General features: G+C 42.7%; 1 protein-coding gene across 6 annotated transcripts in view; it reads left to right on the top strand.

Annotated features, from left to right (window-relative positions):
- The window catches only part of kiz (kizuna centrosomal protein), a 203,923-nt gene that overhangs the window by 109,910 nt on the left and 66,196 nt on the right, over window positions 1-27,817 (top strand). For all 6 annotated transcript variants that reach the window (XR_013578637.1, XR_013578638.1, XM_078556388.1 and 3 more), the window contains 5 exons: window positions 695-829; window positions 4,901-5,065; window positions 13,844-13,997; window positions 15,725-15,887; window positions 27,423-27,500. Coding sequence is in view for 4 of the 6 variants with exons in the window: in XM_078556388.1 (XP_078412514.1) it covers window positions 695-829; window positions 4,901-5,065; window positions 13,844-13,997; window positions 15,725-15,887; window positions 27,423-27,500 (695 nt within the window). In the remaining 2 variants the exon portion in view is untranslated. The remainder of the gene's footprint in view (window positions 1-694; window positions 830-4,900; window positions 5,066-13,843; window positions 13,998-15,724; window positions 15,888-27,422; window positions 27,501-27,817) is intronic.

The following is a 27,817-nucleotide window of genomic DNA, read 5'->3' on the forward strand; positions in this document are numbered from 1 at the left end:
TTGGAGAGTTTCTGGCACATGAAATATTCTACCAAAAAATGGTAAAGCAGAATCTAGAATACTTTTAAAAGGAAAGTGGTTGAATGTTTGAAAAAATGTTTAAGGGATACAGAAAATGGGCATGGAGATGGGTCTTGCACAAGTACGATGGGCTGAATGGCTTTCATCTATCTTATAAAAATTCTGCAGTTTTAAGTTGGATAGTTGAAGGAAGATGAAGAAAAGATGCTTACCCAGAAATTGAAAAGGAAAAAGGGGTGCTTATCTTGGTCGTCAATTTCAGAAAGGCAGTGGCAGAAATATTGGAGTAGATCATTTGCCTCACTGTGTTTGGGAAAGAAGAATAACTGAGGGATGAGAATCAAAATAAAAACATGAAAAACTGAAAGCTTCAAATGACATTGTGTCACCTGTTACCTTTCAGACTAGCAGTCACAAACTTTATGATTCATAACCAGCTGTAAATAAAGAGATGACTGATTTCTCAGACAATGCACTTACCTCTCTGAAACATAAAAGCATAAGTGGTGCCCTGTTGTGCATTTCAACAAAAATTCAATTCTCCTCATTTGAAATGGGTTTAAGGTTAAGTGTTTTTTTAGGAGCCAGTTTACCTTTTTAACACTATGTATTAATGTTTAAATAACATGAATAATTATAATCATGAACATGATTTTTCCATTATTCTCTGCAGGGGGTACCTTTCACTTGAAGGATTTTTTCACTTACTTCAAACAATAGAAGATGCTGTTGAAAAAACAATGGTTACTTATTTGGAGCTATATCAGCACACTACAATAAGTAATGAAAAATTGCAGGAAATCTCGAGGTGATTACAGATCTGCTAAAATAGTTCCTTCATCCTAATCTTTTTGGCGCTTACAAAGTACTCTGCCTGGTAGTGTAAATGCTTGTTGTCTTTCTCTTTTTAAAGACATAACATTTAAATTTTGTGTGTATTAACTGGAGTTGGGAATACTTTTAATGTCAATCTTATAGAAATTCTCATATTTATAGCATTTCATCAGTAATCCAAGTTTTGTCAGCAGTTGTGTAGATGATGATGATTATGAAATAGCTACAAACAGACTTCATTTTGTTTTTGGTACGACCTGAAATAAGCAAAACTTAAATTTTGCTTTCTAAATACGCAATCCTTTATGTTTGCAGAATAGAGGAGTTTTACTCTGATCTCTCCATTTCATCAGGAGAATGTTAAAGACATGCCTGTGCATAATTCGAATGCATTTTCTTAACATTTTTATGAAGTTTTTCAGTAATATAGAAAAACATACAGAAAAAAGAAGAGAACAAAGTAGAATACTTTTAATATTAGTAATGATTTTTATAGATTAGAACTGCTTTAATCCTTAAACCTTCTAATGAAGTGACTGTTTCCCTAATCCCAGGCATTATAACTTTCTAATTTATGTATTCTGCTGAAACAAACAAACAATGCATGTTAAGGGCGAATATGAAGATGCCACACAAAATTTTATTAATTGCATTACACAAGAAAGGTTTATTGTCCTCAAAACATTGTATTTAATTTCACATAAAAGTTTATACCTGGAAAAGATAAAGACCTTGAAGACCTGTGATTGGAAATGTGCATCCAGCTTTAATACCTGCCCATTTACAGCTTCTGCTGCCAACCCCACCAAAGTTTTCTCGATCAGGGGGAAAGGCCTGAAGTGTCCTAAAAGGGCGACCCCTAATTTTAAAACCGTGCCCCCTAGTTCTGGACTCACCCAAAAGAGGAAACATCCTTTTGATGTCCACCTTTTCAAGACTGTTCAAGATCTTGCATACTTCAATCAAATCACCCCTCACTCTTCTAAACTCCAGTGGAAACAAGCCCAGCCTGTCCAGCCTTTCCTCATAAGACAACCCACTCATTCCAGGCATCAATCTAGTAAACCTCCTTTGAACCGCCTCCAATGCTTTTACATCCTTTCTTAAATAAGGAGACCAAAACTGCACACAGTATTCGCGGTGCAGTCTCACCAATACCCTGTATAACTGAAGCATAACATCCTTACTTTTATGTTCAATCCCTCTCACAATAAAGGATAGCATTCTCGCAATAAAGGATAGCATTCCATTAGCCTTCTTAATTACTTGCTGTACCTCCATACTAATATTTTGTGACTCATGTACTAGAACACCTAGATCCTCCTGCACCTCAGAATTATGCAGTTGTTCTCCGTTTAAGTAATACTCTGCTTTTTTGTTCTTCCTGCCAAAGTGAGCAACTTCACATTTTCCCACATTAAACTGCATTTGCCAGATCTTTGTCCACTCACTCAACCTATCTATATCCATCTGCAACCTCCTCATATCCTCTTCACAACATACTTTCCTACCTATCTTTGTGGCATCTGCAAATTTAGCTACCATGTCTTTACTCCCCTCATCTAAGTCATTGATGTAAATCGTAAAAAGTTGAAGCCCCAGTACAGACACCTGTGGGACTCCACTCATCACATCCTGCCCATCAGAAAAAGGCCCATTTATGCATACTCACTGCTTTCTTACCATCAACCAAAAACTGAACTGGACTGGCCATATAAATACTGTAGCAACAAGAGCAGGTCGGAGGCTAGAAATCCTGCGGCAAGTAACTTGCCCCCTGACTCCCCAAAGCCTGTCCACCGTCTCCAAGGCACAAGTCAGGAGTGTGATGGAATACTCTCCACTTGGCTGGATGAGTGCAGCTCCAACAATACTCAAGAAGCTTGACATCATCCAGGACAAAGCAGCCCTCTTGATTGGCACCCCATCTACAAACATTCACTCCCTCCACCACCAATGCACAGTGGCAGCGTGTACCATCAACAAGATGCACTGCAGGAACTCACCAAGGCTCCTTAGACAGCACCTTCCAAACCCATGACCTCTACCATCTAGAAGGACAAGGGCAGCAGACACATGGGAACACCACCACCTGGAGGTTCCTCTCCAAGCCACTCACCATCCTGACTTGGAAATATGTTGCTGTTCCTTCATGGTCACTTGGTCAAAATCCTGGAATTCGCTCCTCAACAGCACTGTGGGTGTGCCTAAACCACATGGATTGCAGCGGTTCAAGAAGACAGCTCACCAGCACGTTCTCAAGGGCAATTAGGGATAAGCAATAAATACTGGCCTAGCCAGTGATGCCCACACCCCATCAATGAATAAAAAAAAAATTCAGTACTGGATCCCTAGTTGGGCCACACAACCACCCCTACAGGTGAGGTATGGCTTGTTTTGCTGACCCTACACTTGGAAGCAACTAAGAACTGGGGTATGGAAAATCCAATTTGGTGATAGGTCAGGGGTTTCTGGGAAATGAAGATTAATATCCACAACACTGTTGTGAGTAACCCTGGAGAAAAACCAATGGGTATTAAAAAAACACTGTGAACTTTTATAAATTTCTTTGAAAATTTCTGTTTATTGCTTATAACAATATTGGAGGTGCGAGGTGGAAGACTGTTTTCCTGTCAATCCAAGAGCCATCTAACTGGGTAATGAAGAGTCTTTTGGCTTTCTAGTTGGAGTGTGAAGGCGGTGTGCTGTGAGGAAATATGTTGAGTAACCAATGGTGGGAGTTGGAGGCAGAAGGTTGTGTGATGAAACCTCGAGGAATACATTCAAACAGAGTCGGCAACTCAACTTAAGGGTTCCCCGTTCCTGCTTCTTTCGTTTCAGTTAATGACCTTTTAGGTTTGGAAGTGTGGGCAGGCTGCATCTGCATGAGCCAATCCCAGAAAGCTCCACAGGGCAGGAACCTGGTATGTGCGAATTCTGTTCGAGTTTGCAACCATTCTGATGGTGTTCTGGTGAGAGCACACTGGAGCAACCACAAAATTTCAAGGGCAATCTGTACATGTAGAACTTTGACACTACTTGTCAGAATTCAATTTGGTCAATTTATGGTGGTGCGATGAAAGATATTGGGATTGATTTTAACTGGCAGGCAGGAATGTAGCTTAGCAAGTGGCTGGTCCATCAGGGTGTGTAGGGAGGAGGACAAACCAATTTTGATGTCTGATCCTCATTGTCATTCTACAGGATATATTCCAGGCTGATGATATCACCATTGTTCCTATCTGCATATTTATCCAAGGATCTCGCTGGCTTCATGCTGATTTCCTTTGCATCTACATATTAAATTGAACTTTGTAGGTTTGGGGCAGAAAGCCAATAAATGAGTCTGCCAAAACAAAAACAGAATTACCTGGAAAAACTCAGCAGGTCTGGCAGCATCGGTGGAGAAGAAAAGAGTCGACGCCTCGCGTCCTCATGACCCTTCAACAGATTCAGACCCTTCAGTTCTGTTGAAGGGTCATGAGGACTCGAAACGTTGACTCTTTTCTTCTCCGCCGATGCTGCCAGACCTGCTGAGTTTTTCCAGGTAATTTTTTTGTTTTGGATTTCCAGCATCCGCAGTAGTTTTTTGTTTTTATAAATGAGTCTGCCACTCCATTTCAACTGAAGGGTTTTGGTGGAGGGTGTTAAAATCTCCCTCATCGTGTCTAGATGAGTCAGGATTGCCCACAAGCACAATATTTTTGAAATTTTAAAGCAATTTTACTATTTAACTTATAAATACATTTGGTACAGTGGGGTGTTAGTTATTGTTAGAAAAAATATAACTTGATTTAAAGTTCTCTGCGCTGTACTCATTTACTCATGTCAATGGTATTTCGGCAGCTAAATTGAATTACATTGGTATTTTGCATCTAAGTTGTATTATATCTAGATTTTTTTGATCTAGGTGCTCAACATTGGAGGAACAATAATCTTTCAACTTTTGTTACTAACATTTGGTGCAATTTTTTTTGTTTTTCAGTTTTGTTGGTTAAATTTCTGATTTTTCAATGTCAAGTTTAATTCTAAACTTCTTTTGCAGTACTTGTAACTTGAAAGGACCTGTGAGCAGAGAAAACCTTCAGGCCTGTGGAGCAATTGTTCTTCACCAGCTCAAGGGATTGTCACAGAGTACTTCAAATGGTTGCCTGTTGTCTGAAGAAATTTTGAACAAAGATTGGGAAGCAGTCGACGGAAGCAGTCATAGGTAAATCCCTTCAGACAGCCAAAGATTTTTAAAAGGTTCTAAGGCTAAACAGTGATATAAGGCAAAACAGTTCTATTGTTTACTTAATATATTTTTTAACAGATCAACTTTGCATGTATGTAAGCAAATGATCCTGATCACTTGAGCAGTTTTTAAATTGACTTTTAATGTCACAGCTGAGATTGTAAACGCTCCTTGTGGGAAACCACAGCGGTAATTCTGCAACCTTAACCACTCGTGCTGTGCAGGGTTCCAACACAGATTGCTGGAGTGCCGCACTTAATATTTAACCCTTATTCAGACATAACTTCTTTAACAATTGCCCATTATTCCCCATCCTTCAGTCATTTTCTTAATTCACTTGCAAGATTGACCATGAAAACTCACAGTTTTAACTTTGGCCAGTGGACTTTTGTGTGAAACTTTTCAAATGCCTTTTGGAAGTCTAGCTACTCCTTGGGCGGAATGGTCCCAGATTTGCAGTAAGTGCTGTAGCGGGCAGGGAAAACTACGTTTTACCAGTTGGCAGCAATGGTGGCTTCTCACGCCTTATCCACCGCATTAATTATGCATTACTGGGAAACGCGCCATTTCGATGGCGGGCAGGCTCTCATTTGCCCGTCACACCATCACTTCGCTGCTTCATCACGTCGGGCACCATATTTAAAGTGCAGCCGCGTGCACACCTCTCAGGACTGCTGCACGGAAGACATGGCCCCAAAAGGCAAAAGAACTGTAGCCCACAGGTTTAATGACACCTCCCTTGAGCACCTTTTGGACACGCTGGAGGCCTGCCGTGATGTCCTCTATCCCCACTCTGGCCACAGGATGCGCAGCAACATCACCAATCTAGCTTGGGAGGTGGTGGCAACAGTGGTCAACGCCAACGCCCTGCAAAAGACGCCAACGCCCTGCAAAAGAGGACAGCCACCCAGTGCCATTAGAGGATCAGTAATCTCCTCCGTTCTGCAAAGGTAAGTCGCTCTTCTTATCACTCTCAATGCACACACTCAAACCCATCACACATCCACAGGGCCCTCACTCACTGCCAGTTCAAGGGACATCACCCTTCACTCTCTCACACACACCATCATTGTCCTCATCCCATCCATGTGACCACTCACCACTCACAGGTATACTTATCACCTGGCCTGGCAGGCGTCCTGCTTTCACTCTCTTCATCTCCAATAATGCAGGACAAGCTGGCACACAACAAGAGGGAGAGGTTGCAGACCGTGGAGGAATGCATGATATCAAGGTCCTCACAGACTTTGAAAACAGACCCATCCAGCTGGCTGGCGACGATCTGGACCGGTCCTGTGCTGACGGTGAGGTCGACGGCACTCAACCAAGTGAGGATCCAGCAGGGCAACATCCATCAGATAACCATGCTGTGAGTGATGTGTCCAGTTTCACAGGCCATTGCCATGCTCTAATTATCTCCCCTTGCTTTTGCAGGCACACCTGGGAAACAACAGACAGAGTTCACAACACAGGGCCTTCAATCAAGCCCCAAAGAAACCTCTCAAGAGGAATCTGAAGGCACCCTCCTCAAAGTCCCAGCACAGCGATCACCCATACACTCCGCCAGTGCAGACACACACACCTCAGTGGGATGTAGCTTTAGAGTAGCCTCGGGATGACAATCTTGTGAGCACATTGTACTTTCTGGTCCACAGCAGGCAGCGGCAGGGACTTCCCAGCTCCCCGGCACTCGGAGGACTGCTGGAGGCCAGACATTTGCTGAATCTGAGTCAGATGAGGAGCCTCTGCACTTGGTCATGTCACAGTTGCTGGAGCTGCAAAGACAAGCTCGGGAACATCAGGGAATGTCCGCTGCACTCCTCAGATTGCAAGGCACGATGGAGGAGTCCGTCTGCCTTCAGGCTGAGGTGATAGCGCCGGCATTGCCAACACACTGAGGTCAACACTGGTAGGATGGCGGCCGCCTTGGAGACCTTGATCCAGGATGTCACTCCTGCACTGCTGCGTGGGCTGAATTCCATCGCTGACGCTATAGTTGACCACCAACGGTGTGTACGGGAGAGGGGTGCAGGGCAGCTCGATCTCACTCCAGTTACCCCTTCTCCTCAAGAAGTCAGCCAGGAGCCCTCGGACACCCAGAGGGGAGAGGATCAGCAGGTGTACACCTGGGGCCATCTACCCAGGTGACTTCGGGAGTGCCTATGTCATCCAAATCCCCTCTTTCAGTGATCCCAGCAGCTCTAGCTCCACAGGTTGAGGAGGATGCCATTGCCACACAGCAGGACCCCAAAATCAGACCGGGGCCCTCCAGGTCTCGGCTCTTCAGAGAACACCTGTCAAGGTCATCACAGACAGGGCGTAGCAGTCAGCAGGCTGCCTCCACCTCCACTCTGAACATCTGGTGGGGCATCAAGACATAGTGGCATGGTTAAGAAGATGTAGTTTCACAGCCTGGGCATGGGCATTAATTACTTGTACATAATGTTCACTATTGTAAATAAGCTCTCAACAATATCTCCTTGTCTATGGCTCCTTGTTCTGATGAGCAGTGTTCGTGTCACTCAGATGTGAAACCTTGGATCTTGCACAAGGTTAAGGCACGTGTCTCAGTCCAGGGCCTCTTCCCTGTGCTTTGTGTAGCCTTCAGAACAAAGTTCAGCCTCACACTCCCTGGACATATTACTGATGCCTGCTCCTCGATGGTGCTCGTCATTGCTGCCAGAATGTTGTGGGCAGGCGTCACAGAGTTCCCTCATTCTCCCTGTGTGCTCTCAGCACCTTTGAGGTGGGGCTGGCCCCCATCTCTTCAGCATCTGTGACCAGTGATGCTGTGCTCCTGAAAGGCTCAGGTGCTGAAGGCAGACAAAGGAACAGATGCTTTTAAAGTTTCATGGCTGTATCTCCATGATATGACCTTGTTCACAGAGCACAAGCGAGCTGCCCTCAGCCAGAAGGAGTCAGCCATTCTAAGAGACTATGTGAAGATCTATGGAGTGTCCTCACTGCATGTCATCATCATCCTCCTGCAATCCAGCGACTATTAGGGTCTCCACTGCGTCCCCATGACAGGAGCATTCTCACAGAGGGTATGTGCGCTGCCATAAGTCAGACTGGAGTCAAACGTTCATAGATGCAATGTGAATATCTAAGGTTTCTCCTCACTGCATGTTGTCATCATCCTCCACAAATCTAGCAGCTGTGAGGGCCTCCCGAGCACACCTGCCTCAACTGGCCAGTGCGAGGGTCTCATTGCCATTTACGTCACCTTCGATGACCTCCTCACCTTCATCACCGTCGATGTCCTCCTCTTCGGAGGAGACCTCCAGCTCCTCCATCTCCTCCTCAGCCAACTCCTCTCCCTGTTGCAGCACCAGGTTTTAAAGGGCACAGCAGGCAACAGCAATGTGTGACACCCTCTGTGAACTATATTGCAGGGCTCTACCAGACTGGTCCAGGCACCGGAACCACATTTTCAACATCCTAATGGTTTGCTCCACCAAGTTGCGAGTTGCTGCATGAGCCTCATTATAGCGTCGCTCTGCTGCAGTCTGAGGCCACCGCACAGGTATCATCAGCCATCAAGCGGGTAGCCCTTGTCCCTGAGGAGCCATCACTGCAGCCTTTGTTGACCCTGGAAAACGTCAGGGATCTGTGACCAACTGACAATGTAGGAGTCATGGACACTCCCTGGAAACAGTGTGCCGGCCTGCAGGATGTCCTTGTGGTGATCACACACCAGCTGCACATTCAGTGAATGGAATCCCTTGTGGTTGACATAGTTGACCGCGTGTTGTGACGGAGATCTGAGCACCATGTGAGTGCATCCGATCGCACCCTGCACCTATGGGAAACCTGAGATCAGGCCAAATCCAATCGGTCTTGCATCCTGACCCAGGTGAAATATGCAAAGTCGTGTGCCCTCACGGAGCTGGCGTCTATGACCTCATGGATGCATTTGTGGGTGGAGACTTGTGATATCCCACAGAGGTCGCCTGTGGAGCCCTGAGACAGAGAGGTCAAGGAAGAGAAGGGAAGTGTCAATGATGGACCATGTGAAAATGATGGAGGGGTGGAAATTGGAAGCAAAATTAATAAATTTTTCCAGGTCCCGACGAGAGCATGAAGCAGCACCGAAGTAATCATCGATGTACAGGAGAAAGAGTTGTGGGAGGGGGCCGGAGTAGGACTGGAACAAGGAATGTTCCACATACCTCATAAAGAGACAGGCGTAACTGGGGCCCATGCGGGTACACATAGCCACACCTTTTATTTGGAGGAAGTTAGAGGAGTTTAAGGAGAAATTATTCAGTGAGAGAACAAGTTCAGACAGACGGAGGAGAGTAGTGGTGGATGGGGATTGTTCGGGCCTCTGTTCGAGGAAGAAGTGGAGAGCCCTCAGACCATCCCGGTGGGGGATGGAGGTGTAGAGGGATTGGACGTCCATGGTGAAGAGGAGGCGGTTGGGGCCAGGGAACTGGAAATTGTTGATATAATGTAGAGTGTCAGAGGAATCACGGATGTAGGTGGGAAGAGACTGGACAAGGGGAGAGAGAATGGAGTCAAGATAGCAAGAAATGAGTTCCATGGGGCAGGAACAGGCTGACACAATTGATCTGCCAGGACAGTCCTGTTTGTGGATTTTGGGTAGGAGGTAGAAGCGGGCCGTCCGAGGTTGGGAGACTATCAGGTTGGAAGCTGTGGAAGGAAGATCTCCAGAGGAGATGAGGTCAGTAACAGTCCTGGAAACAATGGCTTGATGTTCAGCGGTGGGGTCATGTCCAGGGGGAGGTAGGAGGAAGTGTCCGCGAGTTGACGCTCAGCCTCTGTGAGGTAGACGTCAGTGTGCCAGACAACAGCAGCACCACCCTTGTCAGCGGGTTTGAAAAGGTGTGGCTATGGGTACCCGCATGGGCCCCAGTTATGCCTGTCTCTTTATAGGGTATGTGGAACATTCCTTGTTCCAGTCTTACTCCGGCCCCCTTCCACAACTCTTTCTCCGGTACATTGATGATTGCTTTGGTGCTGCTTCATGCTCTCGTCTGGACCTGGAAAAATTTATTAATTTTGCTTCCAATTTCCACCCCTCCATCGTTTTCACATGGTCCATCTCTGACACTTCCCTTTCCTTCCTTGACCTCTCTGTCTCAATTTCTGGTGATAGACTGTCCACCAATATTCATTACAAGCCTACCGACTCCCACAGCTACCTCGACTACAGCTCCTCACACCCGGCTTCCTGTAAGGACTCCATCCCATTCTCTCAGTTCCTTCGTCTCCGTCGCATCTGTTCTGATGATGCTACTTTCAAAAACAGTTCCTCTGACATGTCCTCCTTCTTCCTTAACCGAGGTTTTCCACTCACGGTAGTTGACAGGGCCCTCAACTGTGTCTGACCCATCTCCTGCGCATCCACCCTCACACCTTCCTCTCCTTCCCAGAACCACGATAGGGTCCCCCTTGTCCTCACTTATCACCCCACCAGCCTCCACATTCAAAGGATCATCCTCCGCCATTTCTGCCAACTCCAGCACGATGCCACCACCAAACACATCTTCCCTTCACCCCCCCTGGCGGCATTGCGCAGGGATCGTTCCCTCCAGGACACCCTGGTCCACTCCTCCATCACCCCCTACACCTCAACCCCCTCACACGGCACCTTCCCATGCAACCGCAGAAGGTGCAACACCTGCCCCTTTACTTCCTCTCTCCTCACCATCCAACAGCCCAAACACTCCTTTCAAGTGAAGCAGCATTTCACTTGCACTTCCCTCAATTTAGTCTACTGCATTCGCTGCTCCCAATGCGGTTTCCTCTACATTGGAGAGACCAAACGCAGACGGGGTGACTGCTTTGCGGAACACCTTTGGTCTGTCCGCAAGCATGACCCAGACCTCCCTGTCGCTTGCCATTTCAACACTCCACTCACATGTCCGTCCTTGGCCTGCTGCAATGTTCCAGTGAAGCTCAACGCAAACTGGAGGAACAGCACCTCATCTTCTGACTAGGCACTTTACAGCCTTCCGGACTGAATATTGAGTTCAACAATTTTAGATCATGAACTCTCTCCTCCATCCCCACCCCCTTTCCGATCCCCTTTTTTCCAATAATTTATATAGATTTTTCTTTCCCGACCTATTTCCATTATTTTTAAATATATTTCCATCCATTGTTTTATCTCTACCTTTTAGCCTATTTCGATCCCTTCCCCCCACCCCACCCCCACTAGGGCTATCTGTACCTTGCTCATCCTGCTTCGTACCCTTAATGTCATCTATTAGCACATTCCTTAGATAATATCACCACCTTCAACACCTCTTTGTCCTTTTGTCTATGACATCTTTTGGTTATCTCCACCTATTTCTGGCCCTCTATCCAGCTCTACCTGTTCCACCCTCCCCACCCCCCTTAAACTAGCTTATATTTCACCTCTCTTCTATTTTTCCTTAGTTCTGTTGAAGAGTCCTACAGACTCGAAACGTTAACTGTGTTCCTCTCCGCATGTCAGACCTGCTGAGTTTTTCCAGGTATTTTTATTTTTGTTTTGGATTTCCAGCAGCTGCAGTTTTTTGCTTTTGCCTTGAATGTTATGACGTGCCAAGTGCTCATCCAGGTACTTTTTAAAAGGATGTGAGGCAACCCGCCTCCACCACCCTCCCAGGCAGCACATTCCAGACCGTCACCACCCTCTGGGTAAAAAAGTTTTTCCACACATCCCCCCAAACCTCCTGCCCCTCACCTTGAACTTGTGTCCCCTCGTGACTCATCCTTCAACTAAGGGGAACAGCTGCTCCCTAACCACCCTGTCCATGCCCCTCATAATCTTGTACACCTCAATCAGGTCACCCCTCAGTCTTCTCTGCTCTAACGAAAACAACCCAAGTCTATCCAACCTCTCTTCATAACTTAAATGTTTCATCCCAGGCAACATCCTGGTGAATCTCCTCTGCACCCCCTTCAGTGCAATCACATCTGTGGAAAAAGAAACATAGTTAACGTTTCACATCCAATATGACCCTTCTTTGGAAGTGGAGAGAGGTAGAAATGTGATGGCTTTTATGCTGCTGAGAAAGAAAATGATTTGTTGAAAAGTGTTCCACCTTTCTGCTACTGAAATATTATTGAACAGCCTGTTCAGTCCGTTTGCTTTGGTTGTACCCTTATTTCTTTGTATTTAGTACTTTCAGAGTTCTAAAGCAGGCTCCTGGTCTTAGGTGTTTCTGACTCTAGGGCTGGGATTTTCTGGCCTCATTGCAGTGGGACCCGCCGCGGGGAATGAGGTGGCCCAGCCAAAAATCCATTAACTTTTGGCGGGACCGGACACCCCAGATCCTTTCAAGTTGATTATTTGTATTCAGTGTGCCCCTGCAGCACTGTGGCTTCTATTTCTTGTACATTGTCTAGGACATTCAAAAATATCAGATCAAGATGAGCACTGCTTCTTGCAGTTTCCCCAAAGATGTCACACATCACATTTTTTGTCTCTGACTCTAAACCACTTGGATTTTTCCAGTTTATATTTAGTTGCATGAAGTCACCTATTAAACTAACTACTTCCTGTTTACACATACTCTCATCTCTAAACAGAGCAAGTTGTCCTCTCCTTCTGGTGACTTGGAGGCCTGTAAAATACCCCCAGTGTTCACTTGTATTACTTTGTATTTGAGATGTTGAACCAATTTAGTTCATTTTGTTGCTTTTCCCTCCGACACAATCAACTTCATTTATCTCCCAATTGCCTAAGATAATTAAGGCTCAGGCACTGTCTTTTCAGTTCACACTTTTTTTTCTGTGCATATTTTCACCCCTTCATGTTATATTCATTTTCACCCTCTGGATTTTGACCATGTATTTGATATTCTCTCTAACCATAAATTTCCACTGTTACCAAGCCTCTTGTTCTGCTGTCTTATCACTAATGCTTCTGAATTTCATGTATTTGTATCTTATTTGCCTCTCTCCGTTGTCTGCCTGTCCCTGAATTTTTTTTCTATTTGTTCATGGGATGTGGGCGTCACTGGCCAGGCCAGCATTTATTGCCCATCCCTAATTGCCCTTGTTGAGAGGGCATTTAAGAGTCAACCACATTGCTGGTTGGTCTGGAGTCAGATCTAGGCCAGACCAGGTAAGGACAGCAATTTTCCTTCCCTAAAGGACATTATTGAACAGATGGGTTTTTACAACAATTTGGTGGTCATCATCAGACTTTTGATTCCAAATTTTTATTGCATTCAAATTTCACCAGCTACTGTGGTGAGGTTTGAACCCGGGTCTCCAGAGCATTACCCTGGGATCCCCTTGGGTAACTGGGATTCTAGTCTAGTATTCCAGTTACCCAGGGTAACCCCACTGTGCCAGGGCAATGACACTATGTCACCGCATCCCCTATGTTTGTGTTCATTACCATCAGTTAACTATTCTGTACCCAGTAATCTAATCTTGGAACCTGTTTCCTCACTCCCCATTCCCTACCCACCCTTCCCATTACTGGAGTGATATATTTTCTTAAACAAAAACAGAATTACCTAGAAAAACTCAGCAGGTCTGGCAGCATCGGCGGAGAAGAAAAGAGTTGACGTTTCGAGTCCTCATGACCCTTCGGCAGAACTCTGCCAAAGGGTCATGAGGACTCGAAACGTCAACTCTTTTCTTCTCCGCCGATGCTGCCAGACCTGCTGAGTTTTTCCAGGTAATTCTGTTTTTGTTTGTTTTTTTTTTGTTTTTTGTTTTTTTTGATATATTTTCTTTATTAGCAGTTCATAATTTCAGTACTTAGCCTTTTTTCTATTACTGCAGATTGTCAGATTTGCCTGCTGATTCTGTTACGTTGTGGGACCGCTGGTACTTGCATGTTCTTTCTATGTTGGAGCATCAGGTGCTGACCACAGATGAGGCTGCAGAAATATTTGGACCCTTATTGATTGCAGAAAGCAGTAATAACTCCAAAAAGGTACAAATAGCATTGTATTTAATTCTCAAATATAGCTGTGTAAATAAAAAAGTATAACAATGAGTTAAATTCTGTGAATACTTGTTATTTTTTTATTTTTTGCTCAGCATGGATGTTTCACACCAACCTAAATCAATGAATAGAATGTATTGCTGATGCTAGTACTATAAGGACTGCACACTGTATTAGCAATTAACAAAAATCACTGGGTTGACTTGCTTACATGATAAGCAGAAGAGTTATGGCTTTATGGACTGTTGTGTAGTATTGTTTAAGCAGTTCTTAGTTATATATTTTTTTATATTCTGTAAATTGTAAAAACCAATAGTAACCAGCACAGACAGGCAATTAGAAAAATGAATCAATCAATTACAGCTATACAATAACAGAAGTATGTACCAAAGCAGATTATTTTTCTGTTTTAAAAAATTAAAGCGGCTATATTTCTTAATCTTTCTTAATTTACCAAATAACAAAATAATCAAAAATATAAATATTTATATGCTTTTGTAGTAAATCAGACAGAGAAGCAATCCTATTGCCCACGTTATGAATGCTGGTGGATGAACTGAACTGTTCATCTGTTTATCGCCCAGTATTTTCAGGTTGACCCCATTTCCTAACCTGCATTCTTCAGGGTACAGACAAAATAGTTTTACCATCATACTTTAATTAACAGGGTTGAAGAAAGTGAGACTCAGGAGCAAATTGTCTAACGATTTAAAATTAATTTTAATTCCAAAAACATAGTCTGGGAGAGATGATGGTATACTAAATTGCACAGATTTTGTCATAGTTTGGGAGAGATGATGGTATACTAAATTGCACAGATTTTGTGGTTGTGATGACTGCAAAACTGTCATCATCACTGTCACTGTCCTGTGAAACTGATAGCAACTTCTGACATCCCCACTTCTGACATCTCCCCGTGCACAGTTAAACAGGGAAATCAGTGTTTGATGCCAGCAATTTCTTGTTCTTTCACAGGATAAGCTGTAGAAGTTCCTGCAGACGGAAATCTTTAGAAATCACTGAACTGATGAGAATTGCACATTTTACTGTAATTGTGCTGTTTAAATAACTCTGAAAGAGTTACAACTTGTTAATGAGATGTAACTGAATTTTTAATGGCGTACTAAGTTATAACTACTGCAGAAGAATCTATTTGTCCCTGGAAAATAAATCTTATATTTGTGTAATGTGACTGTTTTCATTATGATAATTCCATAGCTTTTTAATATAATTATTTAAAAAATCAAATGATGATATTTCAGCTTCTGTGTATGCCCCAAACTTTGTTTCACGCTGTGTAAAATTTATAAAAAGTGATGGAGAATTGCTGCATTTTATTTTGTGGTTTACTGTCTGTGAGAATACTTCAATATGATTGGCTACTTACCCTACTTGATGTCATCACTGGAGATCCCTTGATTGTGCCACATTCAAATTAACTTCGAGAAAGATGAAATCCACACCATAGATCTTTGTAGGCAGCTGTCTTTGAGGTATGCAGCAGACACCATCGCCTAGTCGCTGACTGCAAAATCTAGGCTTATGTTTTTTAAAGAATTCTCTTAAAATTGAGAACAGTAGAAATCTATAATATGTGTTTTGTAAATAGATGCATGTGGTTTATTAATTGATGTCAAAATAGTTATGTTTTCCTATCTGCTCTATGAGTATGAAGCATTTTCTTTTGTTTCTTATTAATTTTAATTGCTAATCAGGCAACAGCATTATTGAAGAAAATCCTTCCAAAAGCAGTTGAAAATCAGTCTCTACCAAGTGACGACTCGTCTTACAGCTTACCGTCCATTTTCAATGATGATGTAGAAATTAAACCAGAAATTCCTATGCCGTGGTTTGACTTGAATAATACCAAGCAGCAAGGTAGGTGCCACATAAAAGTTACAACTGAGTGAGTACAGTGCTAAAACTAATTAATCAGTGCACTGTTATGAAGGATAGCATCACAAGCTTAAGCATTTCAGATAACTGTTGCGCAGATAAAGCAATGATAGTTTTGCCTGTTTTCTTTTTTTAAAAATACTGTGGGCTTGCAAACATGTGCTCTTTCAGGGGTACCCCTGGTGTAACGTTGAAAAAAGTGTGCTGAAAGGATCTGATATTAGGTGAGACCCTGGTATGTCTGGTCCTGACCAACTGTCAAAGTATCTGTGACTGTCTTTTGGGATCGTAATTGCTAGCCACCTCAACAAGGTCATGGTCATGGGAGAAGGCTTGACGAGTCTGAGGACTCCTCACTAAGAGAGCTTCTGCAACCTTAGTCCTCAAAGGGACCTAATCTAAGGTTGGCACACACATCCCAGGCATTTTACCCATGGCAGTTGTGAGGCCCACCTAGGAATTCAACCCAGGGCTGAGGGCTGGACTGAGATAATTGGCCTCCAACAATCACAACCATCTTCCTTTGTCTCAGGTTTACTCCAACCATGGAAGAGTTTTCTCTGTTTTACTAGGGTTCTTTGGTGCTGAACTTAGCTGAATAGCAGCTTAATGTTAAGGGCAGTCACTCAACTCTTATGTCCATATTTATACCAAAGTTGTAATAAACCAAGTGGTCCTGGCAGAATCCAATCTGAGCATCATTGAGCGGGTGTTAGTGAGGAGAACTTTTTAGAATCAACTGGGCTAGGTGTGCCTTCAGCATGTCTCGATTCAATGCATAGATTGCAAATGAGTCGTCTATCTCATTTTATATTATTCTTTGTAGTCAGGCTTTCTGCTCTAAATGAGATTTGTGAATCAGTTGAGTTTTTACGACAATCTGACACTGTTACTGGTACCAGCGCTTTATCCCAGACTATTTTTTTAACCAAATTCAAATTCTCAAGCTGCCACTGTTGGTTTTGAACACAAATTCTATAGACTATTAGTTCAGGCCTCTGGATGACGAGTCTAGTAATGTAAACACTACAGAACTGCACCCATAACCATCAAGATTACTCATTCTCTAGTACTAAACTTGATGATCACAAAAAATCTAAAGTTAAAAAATTTAAATGATAAAAACTTTAAAAATGTAGAAATGTTAACTAACGCAAGCTGAGTGCTAGAACAATGTAGGGAAAAATTGACTGAATATGGATACTAATCAAATGATTTTGTTCAAGCTTAATTTTATATTCATCTGCAAGAGAGATGGTTTAGCAGCAAGTGTACAGAACAAATTCAGCCCCACCAAAGGGATCTCAGTACACTTTAAGCATTGAATACTTCTTCAGTTGTTAATTTAGCTGTGCTTTTTCGAAACTAAGTTTTCAAGACTTTTCATACGTATATTTCATGAAAACGTTATACATGTTGACAATACAGTGCCTGTAGGAAGAATTCTAGAGTACAGTTATAAAAAGAAATTTAAAAGCCTAATGGAATTTTAGCCTTTATCTCAAAGGGGCTGGAATACAAAGGGATGGAAGTTACAGCTGTACAGGGCCTTGGATAGACCCCATCCCGAGCACTGCATTTGATTCTGGGTACTCACCTCAGGAAGGGCATATTGGCCTTGGAGGGTGTGCAACACAGATTCACCAGATAACATCAGGATCAAAAAGGTTAAATTGTGAGAGTGAGTGAATTGGTTAGGCTTCTATTCCCTTGAATATTCAAAATTAAGAGGTAATCCAATGGCGGTGTTTTAAAAACGTTTGATCGGGTAGGTAGAGAGAAACTATTTCCTCTGCTGGGGGAGTTCAACAAGGGACAATAATTTTAAAATTAGAATGAGGTTGTTCAGGGGTGATATCAGGAAGCACTTTTTCACACACAGAAAGGTGGAGCTTCCCAAAAGGCTGTAGAGGCTAGGTCAATTGGAAAGCTCAAAATAAAGATTAATAGGTTTTTTAGGCTAGGACATCAAGGATCACAGAACTGAGGCGGTTTGGTGGAGTTAGGATATGGATCAGCTATGATCCAATTGAAGAAGAGAACAGGCTCCGAAGGCTGAATGGGTTACTCCTGTTCCTCTGATACAGCAATATGGAGTTGTTGACTAATCATAGCAATCAATCTCTATCAACAGACCCAGACATGGTGTGAGAGAAACAGCATTGGAGGAGAGCTTTAGGTATCAACAGTCCAAAGTTACCTGTCCCTCCCAAGCACGCTGTACTTATAACATGCCGTGTTTCAAATGAATCATATAGTGTACCCCAAATTAATGGCCCTGATTTTGCAGTTGTATTGGTGACAAAACTAACTCCGTTTGCCGTCATTGCCCTGAGAATCTGACGGCAATTTCTGGTGTCTGAACATGCACAGTTAAACATGGAAATCCAGATTGCTGTCATGAATTCCCATTGAAGCCCCCACAGATGGCAATCTTTAGAAATGAACAAATTATTGAGAACTGCCCCTTTTACGCTGTGATATCACTGTTAATAACCTCCGAAAAAAAGGTTACATCTTGTTAATGAGGTGTAGCTGGATCTTTAACTCTATTTATTCAAAACTATTGCTGAAGAACCTCTCTCCCCTGGAAACTTATTTTATATTTGGGTAACATCAAATTTTTCCATTAAGATAAAAAATTTCATAGTTTTTTAAAAAATATAACAAAAATAATTTTTCTAGAGGTTTGTTTATGATATTTAAGCTTCTAATTTATATGCTCCAATCTTTATTTCACCCTCTGCAAAATTTATAAAAAGTGAAGGATAATCAGTGCATTTTCCTTGCTTGTTTGCTGTCTATGAAATGCTTCAATGTGATTGGCAGCTTACCCTGCTTAATGACATCACTGTTGCTGATCGTCTGGCGATCCCTTTGACTTAGTGCCAGATTCAGTTTAACTTTGGGAAAGGTGCCACAAAGATTGCTAGATATTTGTGCAGCTTTTTTTGAGATCAGCGGAAGAGGCTGTCACTTTGCCACTGACTGACATACAAAATCCAGGCAATTATTTTCTGAAAGAAATCTAACTAATTTACCTTAGCATGAATCAATGCTAACATCATGCTCTAACTCCCTAGGGAACCTGTTTCACAGATTGATCACTTGCTTACTGAAATATTGATCCTGCAGATTAGTTTTGAATTTACCACCCCTCCATCAAATGCAGGTCATATCCTCTGCTTCTATTGTTCTGGATATAGTGGAATAGCATGTCATAGTAGATAGCAGGTAGTGCTATAAATAACCCCAACCCCTTAGGTTAGAGAGAAATTGAACTGTTGACATTCTCTGGAAATTGTCACCCAGAAATCAACCCACACAGTAAATTTCATTCACTGTTACAAAATGCCATGTGCACTATATACTATGCATAAAATGTGCATCAGCAAAGAACAAGCACAATATAAAGCAAAGGAAAAAAAGTTACCATTTTAGTTGCTACTCCTTCAGATTCTGGGCTGATATTTTTCCATGAAAATGATGGAAATCAGATTTGTGCTCCATATCATGTTGAACAGAATCAGAAAGATGTGGGGAAAAGGAAGCTATTAATTAGGGGCCATTTTAGTTGTCCTGTCTTCAAATTAAATGAAGCTTTGAAAGATGGATATAAATCATAGAAATAACCCATGGTTGCTCATTGATACAGCATTTTAAAAGCAGGACAGGGTAGAGGCTGCATTATTTAGTTGTGATCCTAAGATGATGAAAAATTTAGAAGCTGAGTAACAGTGATCATAAGAACTATAGTTCCACACTGTGGTTTAGGCAACAGCAGGGTTAAGGAATGTGAAAAAGGTTGAACACTTGCAAGGGACATTTCCCACCCCAAGTGTAAGAATGCACCTGTCAGAATTTCTGTCAGTGATAGTGCACACTTGCCTTGTCTGGCCTGTGCAATGATACTTTCCCCTACAGCCTCAGCTTCCTGAACCTCAGCCCTCATCCCTTTCTATGTCCTCCTTATCGGAGGAGATATGGCTGCTCCATATTGTCATCTAGCAACTACTCCCTATCCCTTTGCAGTTCCGGGTTGTGCAGTGTGCAGCAAACCATGATAATCCGTGAGATCCTCTGGGGAGTGTAGTGGAGTGTTCCGCCGGATCTGGCCAGGCATCGGAATCACATCTTTAACATGCCAAAGGCCTGCTTCACCAATGTTCGGATAGCGGTGTTAGCTTCCTTGTCCCTTCTCTCTGCTGCATTTTGTTGCCGCCGCATAGGTGTCATCAGCCACGTCCTTTGTCACCAAACCTAGATCCTGTATGGTTCCTCGAATATGCCTGGGATCTGCAACCTACTCAAGACGTAGGAGTCATGGCAGCTTCCTGGATATCTGGCACGTACCTGCAGGATTTGTTTCTTGTGGTCACAGACCAGCTGGACATTGATGGAGTGGAAGCATTCTCTGTTTATGTATAGGAGTGCCTGTTGCCAGGAAGCTTTGATAGCCACATGAGTACAGTCGATGACACCCTGTACTTGTGGGAAATTGGAAATCGTAGCAAAGCTCAGTGCTCTGGCATCCTGGCTGGCTTGACTTCTATCAAAGTTAACGTGGTTGTGGGCCTTGGCAAAAGGGCGTCTGTTACCTGATGGATACACTTGTGCATGGAAACTTGAGAGATCCTGCAGAGGTCCCCAGTGGAGCCCTGAAAAGAGCGAGTTGCGTAGAGGTTAACAGCAGCGATGACTTTAATAGCTACTGACAATTGAAGTCCTCCCAGTTCCCGTGGCGTCAAATCCTGCAGAATGTGGCAGATATGCGCCAACAGATCTTTGGACATGCGGAGGCATTGACAACACTGCCTGTTGCTCATCTGCAAAAAGGGCATGCATCTTCTGTACACCCTCGGTCTTCAGATCCACCTAGGCACAACGTTTATGTGTGCCTCATCCTCTACGTGGAGGGGGCCCTGCAGCCCCTTGCTCGTGTAGCTCTTCCCTTTGGCGAGCCTGAAACCTCTGTTGCAATCTTCTCCTCCTTCTCTCCTGCCTGTATGTGACGATGCAGGCAGCAATAAATCCAGCATCCATCTTGCTGAAGGTCTGCTCTCTGCAGCATAAATCAGAAAAAGAGACACGTGAGCATGAGCCTCCAAATATTCTATTTCTGTCGATGAATAGTGAGCGACTGAGAGTTCAAGTTGTTGGGTCCTATGTCGGCACCTAATAGCCACTGAAATGCTGGCCAGCACATTTTACTTTTCATGGTGGTCCATCCCCCACCTTCTACATCAGCCAGTGTTATGACATTACTTTGGTCAGGCGCTTGGGTGTGCAGCTTTCAGGAGTGTGGTTGGAATCCTCATTCACTGCACTCACTAACTAGACTCTACGGAAAAGACATAAGGGCAAATGTTTACTGAGGATGTGTGCTTATTTAATGAGGGGCTGAGGCTTCTCATCTGGTCAGCTGCCTGCGACTGTATTATGAGCTCCTGTATTTAACATGCAGCTCCAGCTTGTCCAGTTGCCCAATAGTTGCGCACTTTTTTTTAATGGCTCTGGGGAATTTCAGCAGTTGAAACAAGGGGATACAAGGAGATCGATTAGTGCCAGGAATGGAGATTCATCTCGTGTGAATGAGCCTTAGTGCTTAACTCTTCTGATTCCCTGCATTGTCACTGAAAGGCTCCTAATATGTCTCAGGTGTGCACCTCCCCTCATTTGGTAAAACACAGTTGGGTGCCCCTTCAGTCAGCCTCCCAGAGCAGAGCACCAGTCCTCCAATTGGCCCTCAGAGTCCTCACCATTAAAATGTCACCTCTTTTTAATGATGTGCTATGCATTGTTTCAGGTTAGAAGGTGGTGTTGCTGGGCTCTCACTCCCAGACCAGCTTGAACCCTCCCTGTGTGACTGTAAAAATCTCTTCCATCGGCCTGGAGGAGCTCAATTTCTAGGTTTCCCTGCATATAACAATCCTCCTCCTCCAATCCTTGAACCCTTTTTGCTCGTGGTGGAAATCCTTGTGTTACCCCCTGAATCTTTGGAGGTGGATGTGCCTATGCCTTGTGTGGACTTCACCCATCCCATCTTGAAGCCTCCTGCTCAGTTAGACATATAGCACACCCTTCCCCAGAGCCCTCCAATGCCCCTACACTACCTTTTCCCCATCTGTTGGCTGTAGATGCCTCCCCTGCCTGTGAGTGTGCCATCTGCAGCACAGTTTAATGCCAGAAACACCCACAGACCGAGGCACGTGGTGTCCCGAAGACTACCTGTGCACAACATTCTGGCACTACTGGCCCTGGACCGACATGCCCTTGCCCTCCTGAACTGGAATAAGGAGAGTTTTTGCGAGATCAGCCATGTAAAATGAAGCGCTTTTTCACACTGCCATCCTCCCATTCTGGCTCGAACTCGCTTATGTCCCTTTGTAATAGACTCTTGCCCATTGTGGCCCAGAGGATGCCTCCACTCCCGAGCTCCCCGTGTCATGTTTCTGAGTCGAACCTCTGTCCACTATTGCCCCTCCCCAGTGGAGGCCTTACCCTGTGCCACTTCCACAACCTTTATCCACCATTGCCCCTCCCCGCTGGAAGGCCTTGCCCTGTGGTCCCTTCCACAACCTCTGTCCAGTATTGCCAACCCCCAGTGGAGGGCTTGCCTTGTGGCACCCCGCACAGCACTTCCGCCTTACTGCTGGTCTTGCCTGTGATATCCTCCTTGAGAATGACGTAGTGCTGCCTGCAAAGCCTGGTGCTGAGTCAAGGCGTCGCGAGCCCTGTGTGATGAAAGATAGGCAAAGAAACCTCAAAGTCACAAGCGAAGTGTTGGTCACCAGGTGCACATTGCTTATATCCAGTTGTGAAAGATGTCGGTCTAATTAGATACTGACGCTACCTCTTTATGCAGTGTGGGGGGATGATACTGGCAAGCAGGCTTTATAATGAGTATTCAAGACATTTAAATGTATTCAAATGACATTGCGCATTGGGAAACAAAGTCCGACATTGAAGTCCCAAGCGGACAATAGGACCCTGTTTCCTCGTCGATGTGAACCTGTTTTGTTTCATCTTGTGATATTTCCTGCTCCCGCCTGCCCCGACACTCGCTGCCGGCAGGAGTGGATCATTTCAGCCGCAGGTCTGCACTACTTAATCACAGTTTCTGTCTTTCTCGCAAGTTCCCAAATTAGATATTCTCACTCTCTTCCCTCCATTACAAATCACTACTGTAGCAGATTATTGAAGTTACAAGAAAATCTAGAGCTGTTAACCATTTGCTGAACAACCCCGCGTGTGCTAAAAATTACACTCGCAACCAATTTAAGACTGTCAGTTGGGCGCACAATGTGGCTCACTCATGCTTGCCAGAAACTACATATATTCATATGCAGGGACCTGTCCTCTGCAGGCACAATGTCCATTCATTGCACCTTTTTTGAATAAACGAAAGCATGGGGGCAATAGCTCCCTGTGCATTCGCCATGACAATGTCTCGACCAGTTAGAGCTGATCTGCCAACCAATCAGCACCCCTTTTCTAATGCAGTATAAATTGTTGTTCCATTTGAAATTTGGCATTTTGCATCTGTCCTGATGAGTGCAAGTCGAAAAGCTTCGACTGCATGTCTCTTTCTTCAGCAATACTCAAGTGCTGTACTCCTAAGCGACTAAATAAATAAATGTTTTTAGATTTAGTTTTATTGGTGATTGTCATAAAGTCTGAGAGTAATTTTATGAAGATGAGCAAAAATATTAAAATAGAATGCCATATTCATTGTTGGATACCACACAAGGAAAGCTTCTTTAATCAATTTTAGTTTCTTACAGCTTGGCCTAAATTTAGATTGCTGTCATAAAACACCTGAGTATGACAGATTTTATGACATTTGGGAGCTGATGACACAATGCAGTAACAGCATTTAATGAAGTTTGGATCAACTTGAATATAATTATATTTATTTATCTGTCTTGTATAAACTTTCATTTATGGAATATATTGGATAGTATGTCAACATATTAAGGATAATTGGAGATGGATGTAACAATGTAGACCAGTCAATATCTGAAAGAAGAGTAGAGCCCTTCATCTGAGGTAAGGAATCCTACTGTTGATTCCAACCAGTTCCAGTACCAAAACATCTTAAAAGAAAGAATTCATAAGCGTCATGTCTTCACAAGGTTAAGATGTAATTTATATTCTGCTTAATAGGGCAATTCCTGTTTTGAAAACAACCAAAAGAATGTTCAACATGCTGATTTCCCAGCCAAGGTTTGTTTGTAAATTTAAGCAGCTCAAAACTTCAAAAAAGTTCGTATCGAAAACAGTTCAAAACTTCAAAAAAGTTCGAATCGTGCTTCTGATCTTCGGATTTGTTTTCATACTGCAAGCAAGGCCTGTTAGATTAGTTTTGCATGTCTTGACATATGCGTATCCCTAACGTCAAACATCCAACCGAAGAGTCCTTTTACCTGTTATTTTGCAAATGTTTTGATTTAATCTCCTTTTATGATAGTTATAAGATTTGGTTCATCAGATTAATGCCAGATATAATGGTGCAACATTTTTTGTATATTAACAGTGGATCTTGTTTTAATTTGTAGCATTAATTATATAGACTATCTGGTTTGTGAAGACTCCTTAATTTGTTCTCATTAAGTTTGGAGAGCAGAAGAATGTGTAATGAACAAATCTTCTAATAGCAATATTTTTGTTTATTTATTATCCATGAAATTTTTACAACACACATTAGTAACACAGAAAATGACTGTTAATAACTCAAGTGCCATGCTAATTGTGCGCTGCAGCTGCTTGGCATTGGAATCTTCCCTTCTGATTGTAAATTTGAAACAGTTTTCCTTTAGAACTAGGTGAAAAGAAAAAGAAGAATTGAATGTTAGAAATGCAAGGCAAGTTGATTGCATCTGAAAGGGAAAGTTAGATTAATGTTTCACATATGAACTTATTGTAGTAATTAATTTGCATTTAGAGATCAAATGCATCTTCTGTATTTCTGGCCTGTCAGTACTAAGGAATTGTTGACTGAAAGAGAGAATATGCCTCTAATTTTTTTTTTCTGCTGTGTGCTTTGGATTATCTCACACAGGTTTTCTTGAATCCTCTGTAGCAATTACTGTTCGATCTTCGTTGTCATCATTTACTGTCACACTTCTATGTCAACAGTCAACATTGAAACTACCTATGTTAACCTTTAAAATTCAAATCTTGTATGTAAACGGTTACCTGTGACAACGTAATTGCCATCTTGTGGTCAGAGTCCATAATGTAGAGCAACATTTCTGAAGCCTCCCTCTTAGTTCATCCCAATTTTCATCCAGTAATATCCATTTATCCATCTGCGCAGATTATTTATGAGAGAATCTTCAGCTTGAAGGAAGATTCCTCAAACTTTAGTCTGAGCTAATAAGACCACCGAAAAGTTAATTGGAGGCTGGCTAAACAAGGTCTGCTATTTTTTGTGGAAATGGAATTCCTTGATAAGAATTAAGAAATAATAACTACTAGGTAATTTAATATTGGTGTCTTATTCTAGAAATACTGTAGAATTATAGTCAAACTTTGCATATTCCTAAAGAATATTTTGTCAAAATACTCAGAATGGCATCCGTGTGTAAAAGTTCTTATTGCTCCAACTCTTTAGTAGCTGTGAAGCTTACAGAGGAGGAAATATTATAAACCAGTAATTGATAAAGTCAACATTGGCACACTACTTGCAATGTGCGTGGCTGTTTCCCTGTTTCTCATCGCTCCATATCAATAGAGCACACCTTCAGTAACCTGTCACAAACTGATGTTTGAATACAGCTTCTTTGAAAAAGAGGCACTGCAGAAACTGTTAATAAGGCACAGGAACCTCTTGTCAAGGCAATTGTAAACATTTATTTACTTTAAGTATTTTGTTTGTTCCTTCCAAAATGTTTTTCCTGATTAAATCCAAAATTTACTGAATGTGAACATTCTTTTGGAGAAAAACACTTAATTTGTTCACAGCTGATCTTGTGATCCAGAAATGAGGCAAAAAAAGATTTATATTGGCCATTTAATATAATCTGTTTCGTTCCTGCAAGAAGTTCAGTTCCCGAATATAAATAAGAGACAGAAGGGGCAGGAACCTGCAATAATATGTCTCTTCCCCCTTGCATTCTTCTGAGATTTCCATGGTTTTCTCCCTGATCGGATAGAATGCTTGTGCCTGAAACAAGTGCAACTAATTTAATTCTGTGCAACCGAGCTGAGATGATGCGATCACACCTCCTGCCTTATTTTCCTCACTCTTCCCTGGTCGGGCACCCAGAAGAACTGGATAATAGGTCCTCTGGTCAGCCCAGATCAAATAGAAGGACCTGAGAAGGGGCATTAAGGCTATGGAAGCCAAATTAAGTAAATGTCATGGGGCTTACCTTATATATTCAAGTAATAGTCAATCTCGTACAAAAATCAACTCCTGACTTTCGGCCAAAAAATCCTTAATTTTTCATATATCTCAATTCATTATTCTTTAAACAGTACTTGTGTAACATGTAACAGCCCTTCCCTTTCCTTCCCTTCCCCTAAACCCTGAGCAGCATTGAAAACACAGGCAAGCCCGCTTCCTCTCCTGGGCTGTGGGGGTTGGGGAGGCTTCTTGAAGAGGGAGCACAGCCTGATGAAACCGTTTCAGGGAGTGGGCTCAAGTTTAATGTCTCTGGGGAATTTTGGTGGGAGCACCATGTTGACGGGTCATTACATTTGCCGAATGCCTGGTGAGTGCAGTAAAAGCAGATCAATCTGGAACTGAGTGCCATGCTGCCTGAAAGACTGGGAACTCCATGTCCAGTTCAAAGCTCATGGGACTGGAAAAAAGAATCTTCATGGACCAATTATGCCCTGGCACTGTTTGGAAGCCAAGAGAAGCTCCATGGTTTAGGATTGTTCATAGACATGTACTCAAATGGTGAGAGTGCTGATCAGGTGTTTCCGTACATATCACCAATGGCTTCCTCCATTAACTTTCAGTTGAAAGTAAGCCCCTCGAAAACATTACTCGTGTAAAAGTTGACCCCCTAACTTTTTGCCTAAAAATGGGTCTCAGAAATTTGACTTTTACATGTGTATATACAGTAATGGAAAACTTAAATGAAAAAAAGGGTTAAAGGCTTGGTTGTTGTTTTTGGATCAGAACGAGAAGGCTCCACAACTAGTGGCTATAACTGTTGCTACAAAGCTCTGAGGCTTTTGCAGCAAGTAGATTGTCACCCCTATTTCCAAGTCTAAGGCCTACCGAGACTATTGGTCCGAGATTAATGACCTAAAGCAACAAATGTGAGTATAGGGCACTCATCCTGACTTGTACCTGGGGGATGGTGTGGGGAAGGAAGCATGAATGGGGGCATGAGAAATGTCCCTTTCATCAAGTCTTTTTTTTCTGCAACAATACAGTTGAACGTTGAGAAAGAATTAAACTGGTAATTAAACTTTTCTTGTCTTATCCTCATACCATTTTGCCCATCTGTTTTGATGTATTAAAACATTCATAATGTTTATTATTTCTGAATCTAACAGAAACAAGAGCATATCAACTGTTAAAACAATCGGCAATGCAGCAGAATGAGAAGGATGTCTCAGATTTACATTCATCAGGTAATAGCCAGTAGAGTATGTTTTATTAAAACAACATAGTAAATTTTCACCCAATTGTTCAAATTAACCAAGTGGCCCTTACCAAGAATAGCTTAGAAAATAGTCCATTTTGTTTTTATTCTGGGTACAAGGCGAACTTGATATCTGCAGATAAATAATAACAACATAAATTGCTCCCATTATATAGTTGCCATTTTTTCAATTACCTTTGAATTATACCAATATGTATGTAGCTCCTGTATTCAGAGGACATCAGCATGCACAAAGAAACAATGTATACCTTGGGTTTGAGGGTAAATCCATTTTACTTGTGAATA

Source organism: Cetorhinus maximus, chromosome 14 (genome assembly GCF_964194155.1).
Source record: "Cetorhinus maximus chromosome 14, sCetMax3.hap1.1, whole genome shotgun sequence".
Lineage (NCBI taxonomy): Eukaryota > Metazoa > Chordata > Chondrichthyes > Lamniformes > Cetorhinidae > Cetorhinus > Cetorhinus maximus.